This window comes from Macaca nemestrina, chromosome 4, assembly GCF_043159975.1.
Source record: "Macaca nemestrina isolate mMacNem1 chromosome 4, mMacNem.hap1, whole genome shotgun sequence".
Classification (NCBI taxonomy): Eukaryota; Metazoa; Chordata; class Mammalia; order Primates; family Cercopithecidae; genus Macaca; species Macaca nemestrina.
Genome location: NC_092128.1, coordinates 8,072,643 through 8,091,933, shown reverse-complemented (window position 1 = coordinate 8,091,933; position 19,291 = coordinate 8,072,643). Strand labels below are relative to the sequence as shown.

The 19,291-nt window shown below is 53.6% G+C and overlaps 1 protein-coding gene across 1 annotated transcript in view; it reads right to left on the bottom strand.

Annotated features, from left to right (window-relative positions):
* Nucleotides 1–18,194, bottom strand: part of LOC105474917 (SWI/SNF related BAF chromatin remodeling complex subunit D3) — a 38,237-nt gene extending 20,043 nt beyond the window's left edge. Inside the window, exons 1-2 of the mRNA XM_011729825.3 lie at nucleotides 18,085–18,194; nucleotides 16,134–16,271 (exon numbers count right to left, since the gene is read on the bottom strand). Coding sequence (XP_011728127.1) covers nucleotides 16,134–16,172 — 39 coding nt within the window. The 5' untranslated portion in view covers nucleotides 16,173–16,271; nucleotides 18,085–18,194. The remainder of the gene's footprint in view (nucleotides 1–16,133; nucleotides 16,272–18,084) is intronic.
* Between the last annotated feature and the right edge of the window lie 1,097 nt (nucleotides 18,195–19,291).

Sequence of the window (19,291 nt, the reverse complement as noted above, 5' to 3'; positions counted from 1 at the left end):
CATCTCTTTTATTCCCCTCCACTCTCCCTACAGGACCCTATACCTTCCACCTTTCTATATCATCTACTCCCTACATTGATGCCTAACTTTTTTTTTTTTCTCCATTAGAATGTAAGCTCCAGGCCGGGCGCGGTGGCTCACACTTGTAATCCCAACACTTTGGGAAGCCAATCACCTGAAGTCAGGAGTTTGAGACCAGCCTGGCCAACATGGTGAAATCCCGCCTCTACTAAAAATACAAAAATTAGCCATGTGTGGTGGCAGGCACCTGTAGTCTCAGCTACTCAGGAGGCTGAGGCAGGAGAATCGCTTGAACCTGTGAGGCAGAGGTTGCAGTGAGCCAAGATCACACCACTGTACTCCAGTCTGGGTGACAGAGTGAGACTCTGTCTCAAAAAAATAAAAAATAAAAAAAGAATGTAAGCTCTGAAAAGGTAGGGTGTGTGTGTGTGTGTGTGTGTGTGTGTGTGTGTGTGTGTTTTCTAAAGGAGGCAGGGCTTTTTATCTGTTTTCTTTGCTGCTGAATCCCAAGTACCCGGCACATGGCAGAGCCTCCAATATGTGATGCGTGGAGGTGAAGAGAGCCCACTCCGACCCCATTCAGGATCTTCAGCACAGATTTCCAAATGCCAGCTGAGGTTACAACCTGAGACTTGTTTTGTTTTGTTTTGTTTTTTTGAGATGGAGTTTCACTCTTTTTACCCAGGCTTGAGTGCAATGGCACAGTCTTGGCTCACTGCAACCTCCGCCTACTGGGTTCAAATGATCTCCTGCCTCAGCCTCCTGAGTAGCTGGGATTACAGGCACGCACCATCACGCCCAGTTAATTTTTGTGTTTTTAGTGGAGACGGGATTTCACCATGTTGGCCAAGCTGGTTTCGAACTCCTGACCTCAGGTGATCCACCCGCCTTGGCCTCCCAAAGTGCTGGGATTACAGGCATGAGTCACCATGCTTGGCCGAGACTTGTTATCATAGGAGTAATAACATTGGTTTAGATTTGTATAGGATTTTACCATTGACCAAGTACTTCCACACACAGTAACCTGTCTGTTCCCAAAAGATAACCCTATCAGGTTCCTGGCAGGGTCCCCATTATAAAGATAATGAAAATGAGGCTAGAAGAAGTTGTGTGACTTGCCAAAATTCACTGTGCTATCACAGGGTGGAGCTAGGATTGCAAATCAGGTTTCCTGTCCTCAAGGTTACTGGGTTTTCTCCTTTACCCCAAGCTGCCTCCCCAGTGTCCCCATGCTAAAGCTTGCCTGCTGGGGGTAGTGACAGACTCACCAACATACACACCCCACCTTCCCCAAACACCTGCCTTTTAAAGAAGGAAATCAAGATCCCTGAAAGCCTGTAGAGCTAAGCTGAATTACCCTTAATTATCCTTTTAAACACACCCCTCAAAATCTCAAGCTGATTGTTCGAAACATTGGGAATACAAATTCTAGAAAATGTGCTACCACCAAGGTGTCTGAAATAAATTTCAATGCATTTGAGAAGGTTCCCTTTGTTACTTTTTAGCCAAAAACAAGAAAAAATAAAAAATGAATGCTAAACTTGGAACAAGCCCCTTGTTCCTGTGGCTTCTCTGGTCCTCACGACCAAGTGTAACTCCTATACATGCTCGAATCCCACGGCGACATGCCACCCCGCCCCCTACCTGGACCTCAGTTGGCTATCCTTTGGGAACGTCTCATTACCCCGACATAGCCAAGGGGTGCCCTGGGACAGCCCCCTACCACCTCGCCTTGCCTTCCTGGTGCCACTTGGTGCTAGGTTTAGAGAACTTAAAGAGGATCCAGCTGGCCCTTAAGAGGGGTAGGAGAAGCGATGAGAACAGCAACAGACTCTGTCTATGCCGAGTGGACCACCAATTTCTTGGAGAACCAGGCAAAAGTAAGTGGGATTGAGAAGAGATGGGGCTTGTGAGGCTTGTCCATGACCAAGGACTTCACAGGAAGCTCAGCTTCTTGCCGGCCCCACACAGCACACTGGTAACTCAGCAGACTTTACTCTGAGGCTCAAATGGCTACAGTGGCACCGAGAAGTCTCGTGAAGACTCACCATGGGGCAGGCAGTGGGGAGGCGGCAGGTGTTGGGGCCTGCTCTCGGCAAACCCTTGTAACTAAGGCTAGCTATGCTCTCCACCCCTGCCTGAACCCACTGCCCTGGGCAGGGTCTCTGCAGTCCACAGTGTGATGGCTCCTAGCCTGGATTCTAGAACAGGGTTTCTCCAGTTGGCACTGCTGGCATCTCGGGCTGGATGATTCTTTATTGTGGGGGTTGCCTTGTGCACTGTATGATGTTAGGAGCATCCCTGGCCTCTATTCTTTACCCAGTGTGGCAAACAAAATATCTCCAGATGTTGACCCTTGTCCCTGGAGGGTGAAATTGCCCCAGGGTTGAGAACCACAGCCCTTGAGTCAATTAGTTCTGGGTTCAAACCCCACCCAGTCACTGAGTGATCATAACCCTGATCATGTTACCTGACCTGTTGGAGCCTCAATTTCCCCATCTGCAAAACTGGGGGTCCCTCACGTGATACACGGGTGGATGTGAGGATTAAAATGTGGTTGAGCATGTGCAGGATTCAGCACAGTGCCTGGCACAGGGTCAACACTTAACGAGCAGCAGCTGTTAGCATCAGCTTCCCAACGGTCCTGCCTGCTTGTCCCACAGCCTGGATTCCCTGTGGCCTCGGCTGCTGCTCATCTGTCTTATCTCCCAGACTTGAATGATCCTGCTTCCAACCAACCCCCAGCTAGGGTGGGGCGCAGTGGAACCAGGGAGCTCTCAGAACCCTTCAGTGGCAGGCTCATCACAAACGCCACGGCGGGTACAGGTGAGGGCCGAGCTGCCACTTTTAGAAGCCAGCCAGGTGATCATTCAGAGTGGCTAATTACGGCGGCTCTGGGAGCCCTGCGGGAAGTGTGGGGTCTACTCAAACCACTGGACCCTTCCTTGGGCAGAGAGCAGCCACAAGTGGTGTTAGCGTGCAGGGGGTTATGCCGTGGGAAACCTGTGGTCCCGCAACTGAGCTGTGGGGGCTGCAGCTCGGGCTGCAGGACAGGAGGGAGACATTCAGAAGCCACCACACGTTAGCACATCCACTGCACTTAAACTTTTTTTTTTTTTTTGAGACAGGGTTTTGCTCTGTCGTCTAGACTGTAGTGCAGTGGTGTGATCACAGCTCACTGCAGCCTGGACCTCCTGGGCTCAAGCTATCTTCCCACCTCAGCCCCCTGAGTAGCTGGGACTACAGGCACGTGCCACCATGCCCGGCTAATTTTTAAATTGTTTGTAGAGACAAGGTCTTGCTGTGTTGCCCAGGTGGATCTCGAACTCCTGGGCTCAAGGAATCCTCTCACCTCGGCCACTCAGAGTGTTGGGATTACAGGCATGAGCCACCATGCCCAGCTTTGGGACTTAAATTTAAAAAGACACTGTAAGGCCAGTTACGGCCTAGAAAAGCAGAGGTTTGGGAACTGCTGATAACGGCATCTGAGGAAAAGCAGGGCCTTCTCCCACCCCGTGCGCTCCTCTGCCTTCTGTTCTCTGTACACGTTTAGTGAGCACCTCCTTTGGGACGGCTCCTGGGAAGTGCTGCCCATTTACATGCATGACATGGCCTCCGCCTGTGAGACCTGGTGGTCACTGAGAAAGACAAGATGGATAGAGGCTTTTGTGCCAGGTGTGTCCAGAGGGCCCTGCGGGAGCAGGGAGGAGGGGCCCCTAACAGGGTGGGGCAGGGCTACCCCAACAGGTGTCTCAGAGTAGCGACACCTAAGCAGGACCCTGAGTGCAGCCACGGAAAGCCCCAGCTGGGCAGGATGCCCAAGGCTGGTATGGGGTGCTGTGGGTCTGAGGGGCTCTGCCTCCTTGGGCACCTCTGTGAAGGTCAGGGGAGAGGCACCCAAGACTCGTGCTTTATCTTGGCGAGAGTCATGAATAGTGGAAAGGGCAGGACAGGTGCCCTGCAGAGCCCAGCAGGCTAAAACTAGTGACAGGGAAGCCAGCACACACGGCTCTTATTGTGAGCAGCCACTGTTTGTTCCAAGCTCAGTTCAAGTCCACAGTCCCCCTACCTTGTGAGGACAATCCTTAATCCACCTTACAAGTGGGGAAACTGGGGCCTAAGGAAGCAAAATGACTGGTGCAAGGTTGCAGAGCTGGTAGGGGTGGAGCTGGGATTTTCATCCGGGTGGCCTGTGTCTAGCCTAGATCCTAGCCCAGAGGCTGTGGGCAGACTTGATGGGAAGAAGTGGAATGTGCCAGACACTCCTGCTAAACGGATTTTTTTTTTTAATTAAAAAAATGCCAAGGGGTGTTCTGAGGGATTTAAATCAAGGCTGAAGCTATAACCACAACTTCAAACCTGGGAGGCAGCTGGGGAGGGAGGGGAAAGAGAGGCAGGATGGCCATGTGTCCACCAAGGCCCTACCACTTTCACCAAGGAGGCCTCCTCACCAGCCTCAAAGCCCTCTCTTTGCCCTCCCCAGGTTCCACCTTGGAGAATGTCCCTCTTGTCCCTCCAAACCTCAATCCTGCCCATCTACATCGCCATATCTTTCAAGCCATCCAATTCCCTCAGCCCAACTCCAGGGTCCGGCCATTTTCCATGCTGCTCTGTGGTTGTTATTATGAACATCCTCTTCTCCCTTGGCCCTCATATTTAATCCATAGGCAAATTTTATTAGTTTCACTGTTATCTGCTCTCTCAAGCCCAGTGGTCTCTGCATTTTTTCTGTCACTACCCTGGTCCAGGCCAGCACCATCTTTCTTCTGCGCTGATCGTCCCATCTCTCCATTCTGTCTCTCTCTACAGCATGGCTAGAGTGATCTTTTAAAAAATGCAGTGAGGACCATAGTACATCCTTGCTTAAGATCTGACAATGGTTTCACGGCACTGACAGAATCCACATTCCTTGCCGGGGCTCACAGGGCTGACTCCACCTTGTGGGTGCCTTCAGCTCCGCCAGTCCCTATCTGGTCCTCAAACTCACTGGGTCCCTGCCCACCTCAGGACCTCTGCACCTGCCATTCTCTTGACCTGCTATGATCAGCCACTGGGTCTGAAGGTCAGGTTCCTGATGACAGGATTTTTTTTTTTTTTTTGAGACATAGTCTTACTCTGTTGCCCAGGCTGGAGTGCAGTGGTGTGATCTTGGCTCACTGCAACCTCTGCCTCCCGGGTTCAAGCGATTCTCCTGCCTCAGCCGCCCGAGTAGCTGGGATTACAGGTGCCCACCACCACACCTGGATAATTTTTATATTTTTAGTAGAGACGGGGTTTCGCCATGTTGGCCAGGCTGGTCTCGAACTCCTGATATCAAGTGATCTGCCTGCTTCAGCCTCCCAAGGTGCTGGGATTAGAGGTGTGAGCCACCGCACCCGGCCAAAGTCAGGATTTTGCCCCGAAACAGAGAGGAGCTAATGTCAGCTCCTGCCTTGGAAAGTGCCCCAGGATGGCAGTGGCTTTTGGCACAGGGTGTCGGAAGAGGAGAGCATGATTGTAAGCCATTCCGAAGCCCAAGATGAGTGCTCTGAAGATGGTCTCACACAAGAAGCCACCAGGCCAGGCCAGGCCAGCGCCTAGGGTAGGAACTGTGGGAGTTCCTCTGGAGGACGGAGGCAATCACCCGCTAAACACCTAACTCCTCAGCAGGTCACCTCCTTCTCCCTGATGTGGAGGTGAGGAGGTCAATGGTGGGATCCATGGAGTTCTGGGGAGTCCAGCGGAGCTGGGCCCAAGCCTCTGCTGGAGGCAGCGTCAGAAGCCAGCATGGAGCAGCAGCAGTGGTGGTGGTGGCGGAGGGGGAGCAGACCGTGGGGCCAGGCCCAGGACTAGCTGGGAAGGTGGCATACTGACTGCCCAGGGTAACTGCCGGAACAGGAGGCTGGAGGCTGCCCTCTGGCTCTTCATGGAGCCAGGTGGGGCACTAGTGTTCCAGCAGCCCAGGGGCCCAAGGACTGGACAGTGGCAGGGAGTCGACCTGTCCCTCGGGGCCTTGGTTCTTCCTGTGATGGGGGTAGCCCAGGGTTTTGAACCCCATCAGCTCCCTGAGGCTCTGACCATCTTGCTCCTCTGTAAGACACATCTCCAAATTCTGAAGGCACCTGTAAGAGTACCCCTGCTATGGGATGAACTGACTGTGTCTCCCAAAATTCATATGTTGGAGTCCTAACCCTTAATATATCAGAATGTGATCTTATTTGGGGATAGGGTCGCTAAAGAGGTAATCAAGTTAAAATGAGGTCATTAGGGTGGGCCCTCATCCAATAGGACTGGTGTCCTTACAAGAAAGGGAAATTTGGGCACAGAGACTTGCACAGAGAGATGATGATGTAAAGAGACAGAGGGAGAGGATGCTCAACTTCTAGCCAAGGAGAGAGGCCTGAGACAGATCCCTCCCTCACAGCCTTCAGAAGGAACCAACCTCACTGACACCTTGATTTCAGACTTCCAGCCTCCCACACTGGGACCAGGAATCTCTGTTGTTTAAGCTTCCAGGTCTGTGGTCCTTTGTTGGGGTGGCCCTAGTGACCCAACACCCCCACAGCCTGCTCTTCAGGACTCCCAGGGTGGTCGTCATGAGACCTGCCTGCTAGTCCACCTACCACCTGGGCCTCCCCTCGGAACATCCTCTGGTTTGCCTGATGAAAGCAAGCCCTCCGAGCAGGGTGCAAAGCACGGGGCAGAATCCAGGCCAGAAGGCCTGAGTTTGAGCCTTTATTCCATCATCCATTGACAGGAGTATAAAAGTGCCAAGTCACCATTAACCTCTCTGATCTCAGTCTCCTCATCAGTGGGCATTTATCATCTTACCTCTCTCACCGGGTTATTGTGCATAGCAAAATAGTAATGATTTGCCATATGTGAAAATTCTCTTTAAGTCACAGAGTACTGAGTAAAGTCATCATGGCCATTAATGTATCACTCTTTGGTAATCACTCATTGCACTGTGGACTTGAACCGACCTTATTGTCAATTTAACCTCATTTTTTTTCTTTTCTTTTCTTTCTTTCTTTGATACAGAGTCTCGCTCTATTGCCCAGGCTGGAGAGCAGTGGCGCGACCTCGGCTTACTGCAATCTCCGCCTCCAGGGTTCAAGCAATTCTCATGCCTCAGCCTCCTGAGTAGCTGGGATTACAGACGTGTGCCACCATGCCTGGCTAATTTTTGTATTTTTTGTAGAGACAGTGTTTCACCATGTTGGCCAGGCTGGTCTCAAACTCCTGACCTCAAATGATTGCCCACCTCAGCCTCCCAAAAGGCTGGGATTACAGGCGTGAGCCACCACGCCCAGCCAATTTTTTTTTTCCTACTCTATGCAAAACATGTCTCCCTATCCCCTACTTGTAAAGTTGTCTTTTTGTCTCAAGAAGGGACACTTAACATTTACTCCTGTTAATATTCATCTTCTAAGAATTAGCCCATAATTCTTAGAAGGTGAATGTTGACAGCTTTTGAATATTAATTCAAAATATCCAAATATTCACCATCTTTTCTGGCTGTGTGTCATTCATAAATCCAGTGAGTGTGACCATCAATCTGCATCTAAATCTTTGCTGAATGTATTGAGAAAGGGACAGGAAGCAAGACAAGGCTCTCTCTCCAGACTAATGTACACCCTTTGGGGCTTAGTCTTTCTTCAATTCTCAGCAAATTTGCCCAGTGATAGTAACATCCAGCCAGCAATATGCTAGTGTGTCATGTCAGAACATCAGCCACTGTGGGAGGTTTTTTTTTTTTTTTTTTTTTTGAGATAGGGTCTGGCTATTGCCTAGGCTGGAGTACAGTGGTGTGATCATGGCTCATGGCAGCATGGACCTCCTGGGCTCAAGCCATCTTCCTGCCTCAGTCTCCTGAGTAGCTAAGACTATAGGTGCATGCCACCATGCCTGGCTAACTGTTAAAATGTTTTGTAGAAATGGGGTGTTGCTTTGTTGCCTAGGCTGGTCTTGAACTTTTGGCGTTAAGCGAGCCTCCCAAAGTGGCCTCCCAAAGCGCTGGGATTACAGGCTTCAGCCACTGCACTCAGCTAGTGGTATTTATACCACAGGAATTGGCGAACGATACAAACTGGAACTCTGCTCCCACGCCCCGTCCTGCCAAGAGCCAGTTGTTAAACATTTATCGGCACACCACTGCATCCAGCCCACGTTTATGTATCATACCCTAAAGATATAGGGAAACACTTTGTCAAACACCTCCAAATTAACACATAGAGCTTCATGGAGCTTAGCCTACAAAATAGTTCAACATGCATTATCCAATTTGGTTCTCTCCACACTCCAGGAAGCTGAAAGGATGACTATTACTATATCCATTTTAAAGACAGGAACACAAGGCGTAGAGAGTTCTTTAAAGACTGACTCAGAGCTGGAGGGCAAGTTAGTGTCGAAAGTGAGGCTCAAACTCCTGTTTTCTGATCATAAGGTCCATGTTCTTTTTGAGTCACTATCTGACTGCTCCCCCATTCGTTATCAAATGTACTCTGAAGTCCTCAGGGGTTGGTACTCTGGGTTTAAGTTAAGACACAGACAAGTTGAGAGGGATTCTACAACAGCCCCGCCCTTCCCATTAGCAGTCATCATGAGGATTTATGAGCACTGCTTCTCAAACTGGGATTCGGGTCTGTTGTGGGAGAGGGTCCTCAAGTTTTTGAAAAGACTCTGCATTTTGTTTATAATTTCATTGTAATTATAATGTAGCTGACAAGAAGCCAACTAAAGCGACAGCAGGCCAGGTGCAGTGGCTCAAGCCTGTAATGCCAGCACTCTGGAAGGCTGAGGTGGGCAGATTGCTTGAGCTCAAGAGTTGGAGACCAGCCTGGGCAACATAGCAAGACTCCTCTCTACTAAAATTCAAATATATTAGCTGGGTGTGGTGGTGCACACCTGTAGTTCCAGCTACGTGGGGCACTGAGGTGGGAGAACTGCTTAAGCCCAGGAGGTTGAGGCTTCAGTGAGCCATGATCGCACCACTACTGCAGCCTAGGCGATGGAGCCGAGATCCTGTCCCATAAATAAATAAACAAACAAACAAACAAACCAATAAAGTGACAGCAATTCTTAATGCAGTGTTTCTCAAACTGGGGGCCCTGAGTTCTCAGTGAGAAATGCTGGTTTGTTTTCTGGGCTAGGGGATAGAAGGGAGGGAAGGGGACAAGCGGCAGGCAAGGAGATCTCAAGGTGAGTGTTACAAACTGGGCAGGGCAGACAGGTTTTGCTCAGCCCTCACTGTGTCCTAAACACTTTAATTAGACACCAACCTTAAAGACTGAGAGATTTCGCATCAAAGCCAGATTTCCAGAATCTCTAAAAAAAAATGAGAAATTTGGCAAGACCAGACCACCAGTCCACTTAGAGACAATCAGGTGGAGCTGAGAAGGGGCTGTACCTTTTCAGAGGGGCGAGAGCCCTCCCATTTGCCACATCTCCTCCCCATTCCTTATTTTAAGGGTTGCAAACTCAGATACTCCTAGGGGCACAGCAGTGACAGTCAATGAGTGGAACAGGCTGTGTGTGAGATGATAAATGGTCTTTGACTGTGAGCCTCAGTGCTGGGGGCAAAAGAGGAGGGGCTGGGTTGAGACCCTGAATAAAGGGGTGGCTGTCTTATCCCTGTGAGGGCCCCTGAGGTTTGGGCACAGCAAATTTCTGAGGGCTAAATGTGGTGGAGAGACACCAGTTGGGACTCTTGACCACTGGGAAAGTTCCTTCATGCCCTGTGCCTCAGTTTCCTTATCTAGAGTGATGATGATTATAACAGCACTTACCTTATAGTGTTGTGGCTAGGATAAATTAAACCACATAAAATTCTCTCTTTTTTTTTTAAGTGTAGAGATGGGGTCTCGCTTTGTTGCCCAGCCTGGTTTTGAACTCCTGGCTTCAGGCGATCCTCCTGCCTTGGCCTCCCAAAGTGCTGGGATTACAGGCATGAAGCACTGCGACTGGCCTAAAATTCTTGAACTAGTTCTCAAAGCCTACAATGAGCCCTCAGTCTCTACTGGCTGCTATTACTCTGCCCCCAGCCACTTCACTCTTGCACTTCCTGCAGGTCACTGTGTTTGTGGCAGCTGCTCTTGAATCTGAGGTGGGGGCTGTGCTGGTGGGTGGCGGGTGGCAGGGGGAGACATCTCTGTCCACTGAATGGATCAAAAGTGTCTCAAAGACAGAATTTTCTTCTGAAGGAAGAGGCCTGGGTAAGATGCAAGTGAGGTGATGGTGCAGGGGGAGTTAGAGGGGAAACTGAGGCATGAAAAGGCAAAAGTACAGTGCTGCTTCCTGCTGGGGAGAGTGGAGTAGGTGCTGTAGACCTGAAACTGGAGCTCAGCTTCTCTTGCATCTACTTAGGCCCCCACGGGGGGCACCTTCCCACCCACTGGCACCTCCTTCAAGCCCACCCACCCTCGAGGCCCCTGCTGTGGATTCAGCTGCCGGCCCACCCTGAGCCATCTCCAGGGACCACAGGGCTCTCTCCTGGGCCCTGCTGACTCACTTTTTCTTTTTTCCAATGAAAAACTTTATGAAAGGCAAAGAAGACAGGCCTCTCACACCTGCAGACTGCACCAGGCTAGATGGGAGCTGTGGGCTGGAAAGATGGGCTAAAGCTAAGATAGCTCCATGTTGGGGCTGACAGATATGGAACAGGAAGAATGGACTGCTGGGTGCCTGGGTGGTGGCCAGTGGTATAAGCAGGCAGCATGAATGGCAGGCTGGGACCTGCAACCAAGGGAGGCATCAGTGGCATTAGATGGTGCTCTGGGGTACGCAGATGACACCTAGAGCAGGGACAGCACTCAGCATCCCATGTGAACACTTGCAGTGGCAAGGGGCGCTTGGTGAATGCAGGCATTGTGCAGAAGGTCTGGCATCACCGTTGCTTCTTTATAGAAGGGCATGATGTCCCATTCTACAGACGAGACATGTCACTCAGAAAACTGAGTACCTTTTCCTCATCTGTCTGGCTGGAGAGGGAGAGCTCACCTTCTAGCACAGGCCCAGGTGGCTCCAAGCGTGGGCCATGGCCTTGGGGGGGATCTCCAATGCTCCCCAGGGGGCACAAAGGCAGTGAATCTTTGAAAGAGCCAGAGCTGGATGTTCCGGGCGGAGACACAGGTCCTGTGGGAAAACTGCCTCCAAATGTTGAAAGGTGGTCAGATGGCTTGGAGGGAGAAAGGGGTTTCTCCCTGCAACTCCAAAAGGCAAAACCAAGGTCAGAGGGAGTGACATTCTCCTTCACCACGGGAATAACTGAAGAGGGAATGAGCATGGAGCACTCCTCCAACCACGGAGTTACAGGAGGGAGGGCTGCTGGCCGCGGGGCGTGGGGCAGCTCAGGCAACAGCAGGACAAGGCTGGCAGGCAAGAAAGGCCCCCCCTTGCATCGTGGTAGTGTTGAGAGGGTGACGCTGACAGCACCAAGATGGATCTGGGGCTCATTTTAGAATCAGCCATAGAGCCATCCCTTCTCTGTCCACTGCCTCACACATCTGTTCATTCATTCAAGAAATATTTCTCTGTACTGTGTGGAACAAGACAGATGCAGCCATGCCTTTAAGGAGCCCTACAGCTCAGCATGAGACTCTTTGGTAGGTGCTGCAAGACAGAAAAGAGTGGGTGGCCCTCACGCCCAAGCAGGGGTGGGAGAAAGACTCCCTGCAAGAGGTGGAACTGAAGTGGAGACTTCAAGATGAGTGCAGTTAGCCAGGTGAAGGGAGCTGGGAAGGGTGTCGGAGGTACAGGGAACAGCAGGTGTGAGGGCCCTGAGTGAGGGCACAAGAATGAAGCCACAAGGAAGCGGAAGGCGGAACAAATCAAATTTGTGTTTAGGAAGCCCATTCTGGTTACAGTGCTGGGCTGGGGTCTGATGCAGGGGCAAGGCTGAGTATGCGGCACTCAGATGGCGGCAGAAGACCACAGTGCATGGACTAGGGCGGTGACGTGGGCAATCAGGAGCGGATGGAATTGACACTTATCTAGGAAATAACATCAAATAAAAGGATGTGGCAATTGTTCCAATGGAGAGATAAGAAAGGGGGTGGACTTGGTCATTCCAGGTCTGGACCTGAGCCTCGAGGTCACTGTTCAGCAATGTGGCCCGTCCACCCCACCGCGGAGGGGTCCTACTCCCTTGTCTTCATGTGTTCACAGGGAAAATGTACTCTATTCCCAGGAGAGGAGATGCTGGAATGACCCTGGCCCTCTCCCCACCCTTCTTCCCTGTGGGAGGAGGTTCTGTCCGATGAGGTGGTAAGGGCCTGTGCCAGCCGGACGATCCTTCTCCCGGGAGGGTGGGGTAAAGGTGCTGAAGGCAAAGCTGCTTATCCTGTGGCCAGTGTTCCCCTTCCAGGTGAGTCTGTTTTAGGACACAGATCATCTCCTTCTGCTCCCGTGCCCAGGTAAGCAAACCCAGGTTAGGAAATAGGACAACACTTGGGCCTCAGGTTCAAGCCTCTCTTCAGCTCGACTTTCCCTGCACTTAAGTTAACTGAGGCCTGTGCCTGTTTTTGCATGGGTTCAGGACCTGTGGGGAAAGACCAGGGCTGGTCCCTCCTCATACCCAAACTCACCTGTGGGGCCTACGTGCTGAAGGACTTCTTTATTTCCTATAAGGATATTACCCCCTACTGGAGAATGTGACTGTACTTAATTTCCAATTTTAAATAAATCTTCCTGCTGCCTGATATTTATCAGAAACATGGTTGTAAATATCAACATACAGAGTATTTCCTGGCCAGGTTCGATGGCTCATGCCTGTAATCCCAGCACTTTGGGAGGCTGAAGTGGGAGGACTGCTTGAGCCCAGGAGTTTGAGACCAGCCTTGGAAATATAGTGAGACCTCATCTCTACTAAAATAAAAACAAAACAAAAAGAGCAAAAGCTAGGGGGCATTGTGGCTTGTGCTTGTAGTCCCAGTTACTCAGGAAGCTAAAGCAGGATCACCTGAGCCCAGGAGTTCGAGGCTGCAGTGAGCCATGATCATACCACTGCACTCCAGCCTGAGCAACAGTGTGAGACCCTGTCGCTTACAAAAGAGAAAGAGGGTATTTCCTGAAGGTAGTAATGCACTCCTCTAGTTGCTCCGAATTTTAAGTTTGGGTTAAGCAATATTACCAATATGTTTATGGCTGGGCAGTATTGTGTTGGTCCTTGCCTTAGCCCTAGGAAGCAGTTGTGACATTGTTGAGAAGATTGCGTAACTCTGTCACATGGTGTCCCCTTCATTTCCTCATACAGGAGAGACCTCCCAAGGGCTCGGGACCAGAAATCACAGTGATTTGAGCAAGTTGTCTGATTTTTTATCTTATGCACAGTGTAAATCATGTAATTGCTTGCTTCTCTGCTCGCATCAGGGTCTCCGGGCCTCATGGTTTGCATCTGGTGCCGCAGCCACATCCTAGGCGACACCATGTTTTCTGTACTCTATCTCTGTCTCCGTTTCCTCACTATATGTATCTTTGAAAACTACCTGAAACCCTTTTCAGGATGAGGCAGAGCATAAGAACACCTCCCTGTGTCTTCCTCTCCCTCCCTCATGGCACAGTGTCCCTCACTCCAGGGCATTTGCCCAGAACGCTCTTCGGTCTGGGAAAAAGGTTCACGTGGGAGATGGTCCAAGTTTTTAAGTTCCAGTAGGAGGCCTGTGTGGGGCGCATGCTCATGAGGCACGTTCTGAAATCCCTGGAAGTAAGTGTAGGGTGCCAAGAATTGGTGTCACAGCTTGGAAAGTCAATAAACAGAACGTGCTATCCCAAAAGGTGGGCCTGGCCGAAGTGATCAGCCCTCCCCTATGGTCCTTTATGAGTCACCAAGGATTCCCACACCCCTCATTAGCAAGGAGCACCGGGGGACACAGCAATGGTCCCTACAAGACGTCCCTCAGCCAAGTACCCGTCAGAAGCAGGCGGTGGCCTCAGCTTGGCCCCAGATGGTTCTGAGTCCAGCCACAGCTGAGGGAAGTCCACTCATCCCTGAGGGGTGTCTCCGCCTCCTCCCAGTGACACCTCTAGCTCATTACCTCCACCACTTAATTCTCACTAATCACTTGCAATCACACTGCCAGCTTGGGGTGAGGACGGATGCCTAGGCACCAGCACCAGGCCTGTCAGCATCCAAATGCCCAAGTGCCTGCCTGGCTGCCAAAAGCCTGCAACGCACACCGCCGATTGCATGTTAATGCGATTCCAAAATAAAGTGCCAAACTTAGCCCACCTTGTCACTCTTGGAGCTGGCGCTTCTGACTCATGGCCAAGGGCCACTCTGGGGCCAGGTGTCACAAGGATGGACCTACTGCCCCAGGGCCCCAACTCCAATCTTCGCAGGCCTCCCCTGCCCTCCTCCCCTGTGCCCATCCTCAGTGACCCTTCAGGAAAGGTCTGGAACAGCCCAGGGCTCCCACCAACTGCTGCTGGGGAGCCCCTTAGGGCCTAACTCAGTGCATGTCAAGTATCAGGAGGACTCTCCATGTGGGGGACCACTTCAGGTGCACCCCCCCAGGAAGCTTAGCTGCCTCCCATCAGCCTGCCCCCTATTCAACCTGGCCTCTACCCTCGGCCACCCCAGAACTGTAGAGTGCTTGGTTTAATATATTAGCTCACACCTTTTCTTTATGAATTTCAGCTAAAACACCAACCACCACAAACTGAGCAACCAGTCCCCAGTTCACCTCAGGTGCTGGGAAGGTGTTGGGGATGAGGGTGGGACCTTTGCTTGGAGGCCTTGACCTTCCTGCAGGTGGCCCAGGGCTTCAGGTGTGGGGCTAGGCATGGCGGCACCAGGCGTGTTTCCTTGGTGATGGGTACCAGGTGACTGGTGCCTGCTGCTGCCCTGTGTGGCTTGGATCCTCTGGGCCAGGCCAGATTCCCCAGCAGCCGGTGCTCTGCCCCATTTTTCCCTGGGCCTGCACCTCACTGGAGGAGGAGGGGCACTGGGGGAGTCTGAAGGGGAACAGGGCTGTCCCTGGCCTTCAGAGCAGCCTGGCAGGAGGATGAGTTCCTCTGCCAACTTCTGAGGAAGGAGAAGCAGAAAGCACTCTCATTCTGCCCACAGCCCCAGGCCTCCCTGAACCTCAGGCTCCTCTGAGTCATTTCCAATTGCACCTTTCCAGGACTTTCCTGACATCTCCCTCCTCAGTGCTCTGAGGCCTGTGTGGTCTGTGGCCCTTTGTGCCCGATTGCCAAGGCTGCTCTCCAAGGCTGCAGGCCCTGAGGACAGGGACTGGGCTCCACGTGCCTTGAGGCCCCGACAGCACCTACCCTGTTGCCAGGTGCCTCCCACCGGTAAGGCCAGCCAGCGTGATGATGGGTGGGGCTGGGCAGGCAGAGCTCAGACCAGACTTCAGATCCGACCCCTTACCATGCTGGGTGGGGCTCTGGGGCAGGTGACTTTTCTGCCCAGAGCCTCAGTGTGTCCTTCTGGACAAGGGGGGACTGATGCGGACAAGTGCAGACCATCTTCCTCTCACTCCTTGGGGAGGAGGCTTAGGAGGGCCCTACAAGCAAGCAATGGTCCCAGAGTGCATCAGAGCTAGAGGTGCACCTGGGCCAGGGCAGGGTTGGCTCCCACCGCGGGCTGTGCAATAGACGACTGCCACCTCCCTCCTGCCACAAGCAGAACCCTGCCTGGGGCCCTGCAGGGTTTTTAGAGGTTTCTGAGCACAAGTTGTGCCAAGGAATCAGCAGGTTCCTTCCAGCTCGCAGAGAGCATGTGGTGTGTGTGCATGTGAGCATGTGCACGTATGCGTACGCTTCTGCATGCACAGTGAGAGGAGATGGGGTGTTGTCTGGGTGTCTGGGTGGGGAGGAAGTGGAGCATGCCAGAGCCCAGACTATGCTCACATGAACCCAAAACTTGGTTTCAGGCTAGTTGTCCCTGGCTCAGAACAGCTTTGAGAGGCAGGACCTAAGGACACCAGGAGGTGAGAGGGCACACAGAAAAGGGAGTGTGGGATGGAGGGAAGGACATTAATGACAGGTGTCAGCAGGGGTGGGGAGAGGGACAGAGAGGCCCTGCCATGGGCAGGAGGGTCCATGTGGTGGGAGCAGGGGCCAAGGGCTGGCCGACTCTCCATGGGGCCCAGAGCTCCTGCTCCTGGGCTGGCAGGGGAGGAGGCACCTACCTGTACCACGGTGGGTGGGTGCTGAAGGCCTGGAGTCATAGACAGCAGGGTCCTGCACCTGGAGAGTCATCCAGTGCCCCCTCGGTGCCTGGGCCCGGAGCCCACTGCGCCTGTAGCACCAAGGGCCATTCTGAGGATCTGGAAGGAGAGGTCACACCCTGAGCCCCAAGGTAGATTCAAGGAGGCCTCGGGAGGCTGGGAAGAAGCCAAACTCCCTGGAGCAGAGGTCAGAGGAAGCCAGGAAGCTGTGCAGAACAAAGGGGCTAGGATGGAGGCAACCAGCACAGGCCAGCTGGGTCTAGGGTGGCACAAGGCAGGGAGTGGGTGGGAGCACTATGTGCGGGGAGCAGATAGATACCGGCCCCAGGGTCCTGCGGGATAAAGAACTTGAAAGACAGAGCAGGGACCCCAGGCAGAGCCCAAAGCCTGACTGGAGAGGCCAGTTTTTGGGGTGTGGCAATGGTTGGAGGGAGAGAGCTGGGCATTGGAGGCAAAGACCAGAGGGCAGGTCAGGATGGTAACCGGGATGGTCCTGGAGCCCAGGGGCACGGAGGGACTCCAGAGGTGGCAGGCAGGTAGTCAGCCTGCTCCATGACCACTGGCTGGCCTAGGCACCTCTCTCCTGGTCCCTGCTAGTGCCTGCTCTGTCCAGTCCTGCCCTGCTTCCTTCCTTGCTGGAAGAGCAGGAAGGTCTCCAGCTTGTTGGGTCAGGACCCAACGTATGAACTGAAGTCCCCGAGCAGACCGTGGGGCATGGGAGCCAAGAAGAGAGCAGTGCTGTAGGAGTGGGGTGTGGGTGACAGAGGTGGGGCTTGGGAGTGGCTCAGGGTCTGGTTAAGCCATGTGGACAAAAGGGGCTGCTGCGGATGGATGAACCCTGACTAGGGTTGGGAGGAAAGGGGATGAGAAGGGAGGAGGCTGGAGACAGAGAGTGCTGGGGATGGGAGAGCTGGTGGGGTCTGGGAGACACAGTGGGAGGGGAGGATGAGAGGACGATGCAATAGGGGAGGGGTTACCAGCCCAGGGTTGGGAGGAAGTGCCCTGCAGGAAGGTGGGGGACAGAGGGACAACCTGAATAGGAGAGGGGTATCCAGGGAAGACGGTAGCAAGTGGAGACAGGGAAGGTGCCAGGCAGGGGAATGATGGGAAGGTGCTAGGTAGGGGAAGGAGGGAGAGGATGCCAGGCAGGGGAAGGAGGGAAGGTGCCAGACAGGGGGAGTAGGAAGCAGAGCATGCAAGGCAGGAGCAGGTTGAGAAAGTGCTCGGCAGGGGGGAGGTGACAGGCAATGGGAGGAGGTGGTGCCAGACAGGGGGAGGAGGGGAAGGTGCCAGGCAGGAGGGTGCCAGACGAGGGAAGGAGGGGAGATGCAGGTGGAAGGAGGATAGGAAGGTACTGGAGAGGGAAGGAGGGGAAGATGCCAGGCAGTGATGGGGAGGAGGTGCTGTCACAGAGGGGCTGAATGGGAGTCTGCCAGTCAGGGAAGAGGTGCAAGGAAGGGGTAGGAGGAAGAGGTACCAGGTTGGGGTGGGGGTGGAGGGAGGTGCCAGGCGGGGGGACAGAAAGAGTCAGGAGTAGGGGAGATACCTGGAAAGGAGGAGGGGAGGAAGATGCCAGGAAGGGAGAAGGGGATGCCAGGTAGGGAGGAGGGGAAGTGCCAGGTGAGGGGAAGGTGCCAGGCAAGAGAAGGAGGGGGGATGCCTGGCAGGGGGAGAAGGGATGCCAGGCAGCAGGAGGAGGGGGATGCCAGGCAGGGGGAGAAGGGATGCCAGGCAGGGAGGAGAAGGGATGCCAGGCAGGAGGAGGAGGGGGATGCCAGGCATGGGGGAGGAGGAGGATGCCAACAGAGGCGAACAGAGACTGCCAGGCAGGGAAGGCGGGGGCGCCGGCGCAGCGCGGCCGGGAGGCGCCTTCGCCAAGGGCCGTGGGGGCCGCGCGGCGCGGGTCGCTCACCTGCTCCCCCGGGACCCCGGCCCGGAGCGCGGCCGCCCGCTCCCGGCTCGGCGCTCGGCTCGGCCCGGCGCCTGCGCCGCTGCAGCCCGGAGCGGGGGAGGCGCAGGGAGCGTCTGCAAAGAGCGAGGAGCTTAATAATGAGTTAGGGACCGGAGCAGGAAGCGTCGCCCCATCCAACCGTCGGTGTACTGGCCAGCTCGGAGCCCAGCGGCGGGCCCTGGCCAGACCCGTTGTGATCTTCAGCCTGTACACAGATGTGTCGTAGGTCTGTGCTTGCATCTACACGCCCACGAGTCACACACGCAGTCAGCATCTTGTGTGGCCGCAGACATCACCTACACTAGGACCACACACGCGCATGCACGTGGGCGCGCACACACAGGCACACAAACAGTTGTGCTCACACACAGATTGAGTCAGATCATTCTATGTGACTGCAGACATTACCAGATGAGGTCCCGCACCCATGTGCATACCCGCTCCCACCCTCCACACACACACCCTGGGAGGCTTTGGGTCCATCAAGCCTCAGGGCCATGTTCTCACTAAAGCCAATCTTCCCCTTTTATGTACTCAACGCTTAACTTTGCAGCTTGGAGAAGCCTCTTCCCAGCTTCCAGCCAGACAAGCCCATCTCTGGCCATCTCATGGGCTCTTCCAGGGCCGGATCTCACAGGGCTGAGCTTCCACAGTGCCCAGCACAGAGGGGGACCCCAGCCTACCTGAAGAATGAAGGAGCCCTAGAGAGCTCAAGCAAGGGCAGGGGAAGTGGGAGCACCTCCCTAAGCAGCCAGCGGGCAGGGAGCCTGCCAGCATTTGGGGACAGGTGGGCCTGGCAGGCCCCCAGTAGGAGGCAGGCAGGCAGCAGGGACCCATGGTCTGAGGCTGAGGTCAAGGTTAGGTCCTTCTCCCTCAGGTTCCCACCTCTGCCCTCCCAGATATCCAGCCACTCCCCAGGCCAGACCACGCCCTCAACACTTAGGGGTATTTTGGGGTCTGGGCTCTGCACTGCCTGGGTTTGTCTCCGTGATAGGCAGGCCCAAGGCAGAGACAGAGCTTTTCCACCCCTTCCCTTTCTGGTACCTTCCTATCATCCCTCCATCTGAAAATATTTATGTTTCATTGTTTAAATTTTTTTTTTTTTTTTTTTTGAGATGAAGTCTTTCTCTTGTCCCCCAGGCTGGAGTGTGATGGTGCGATCTTGGCT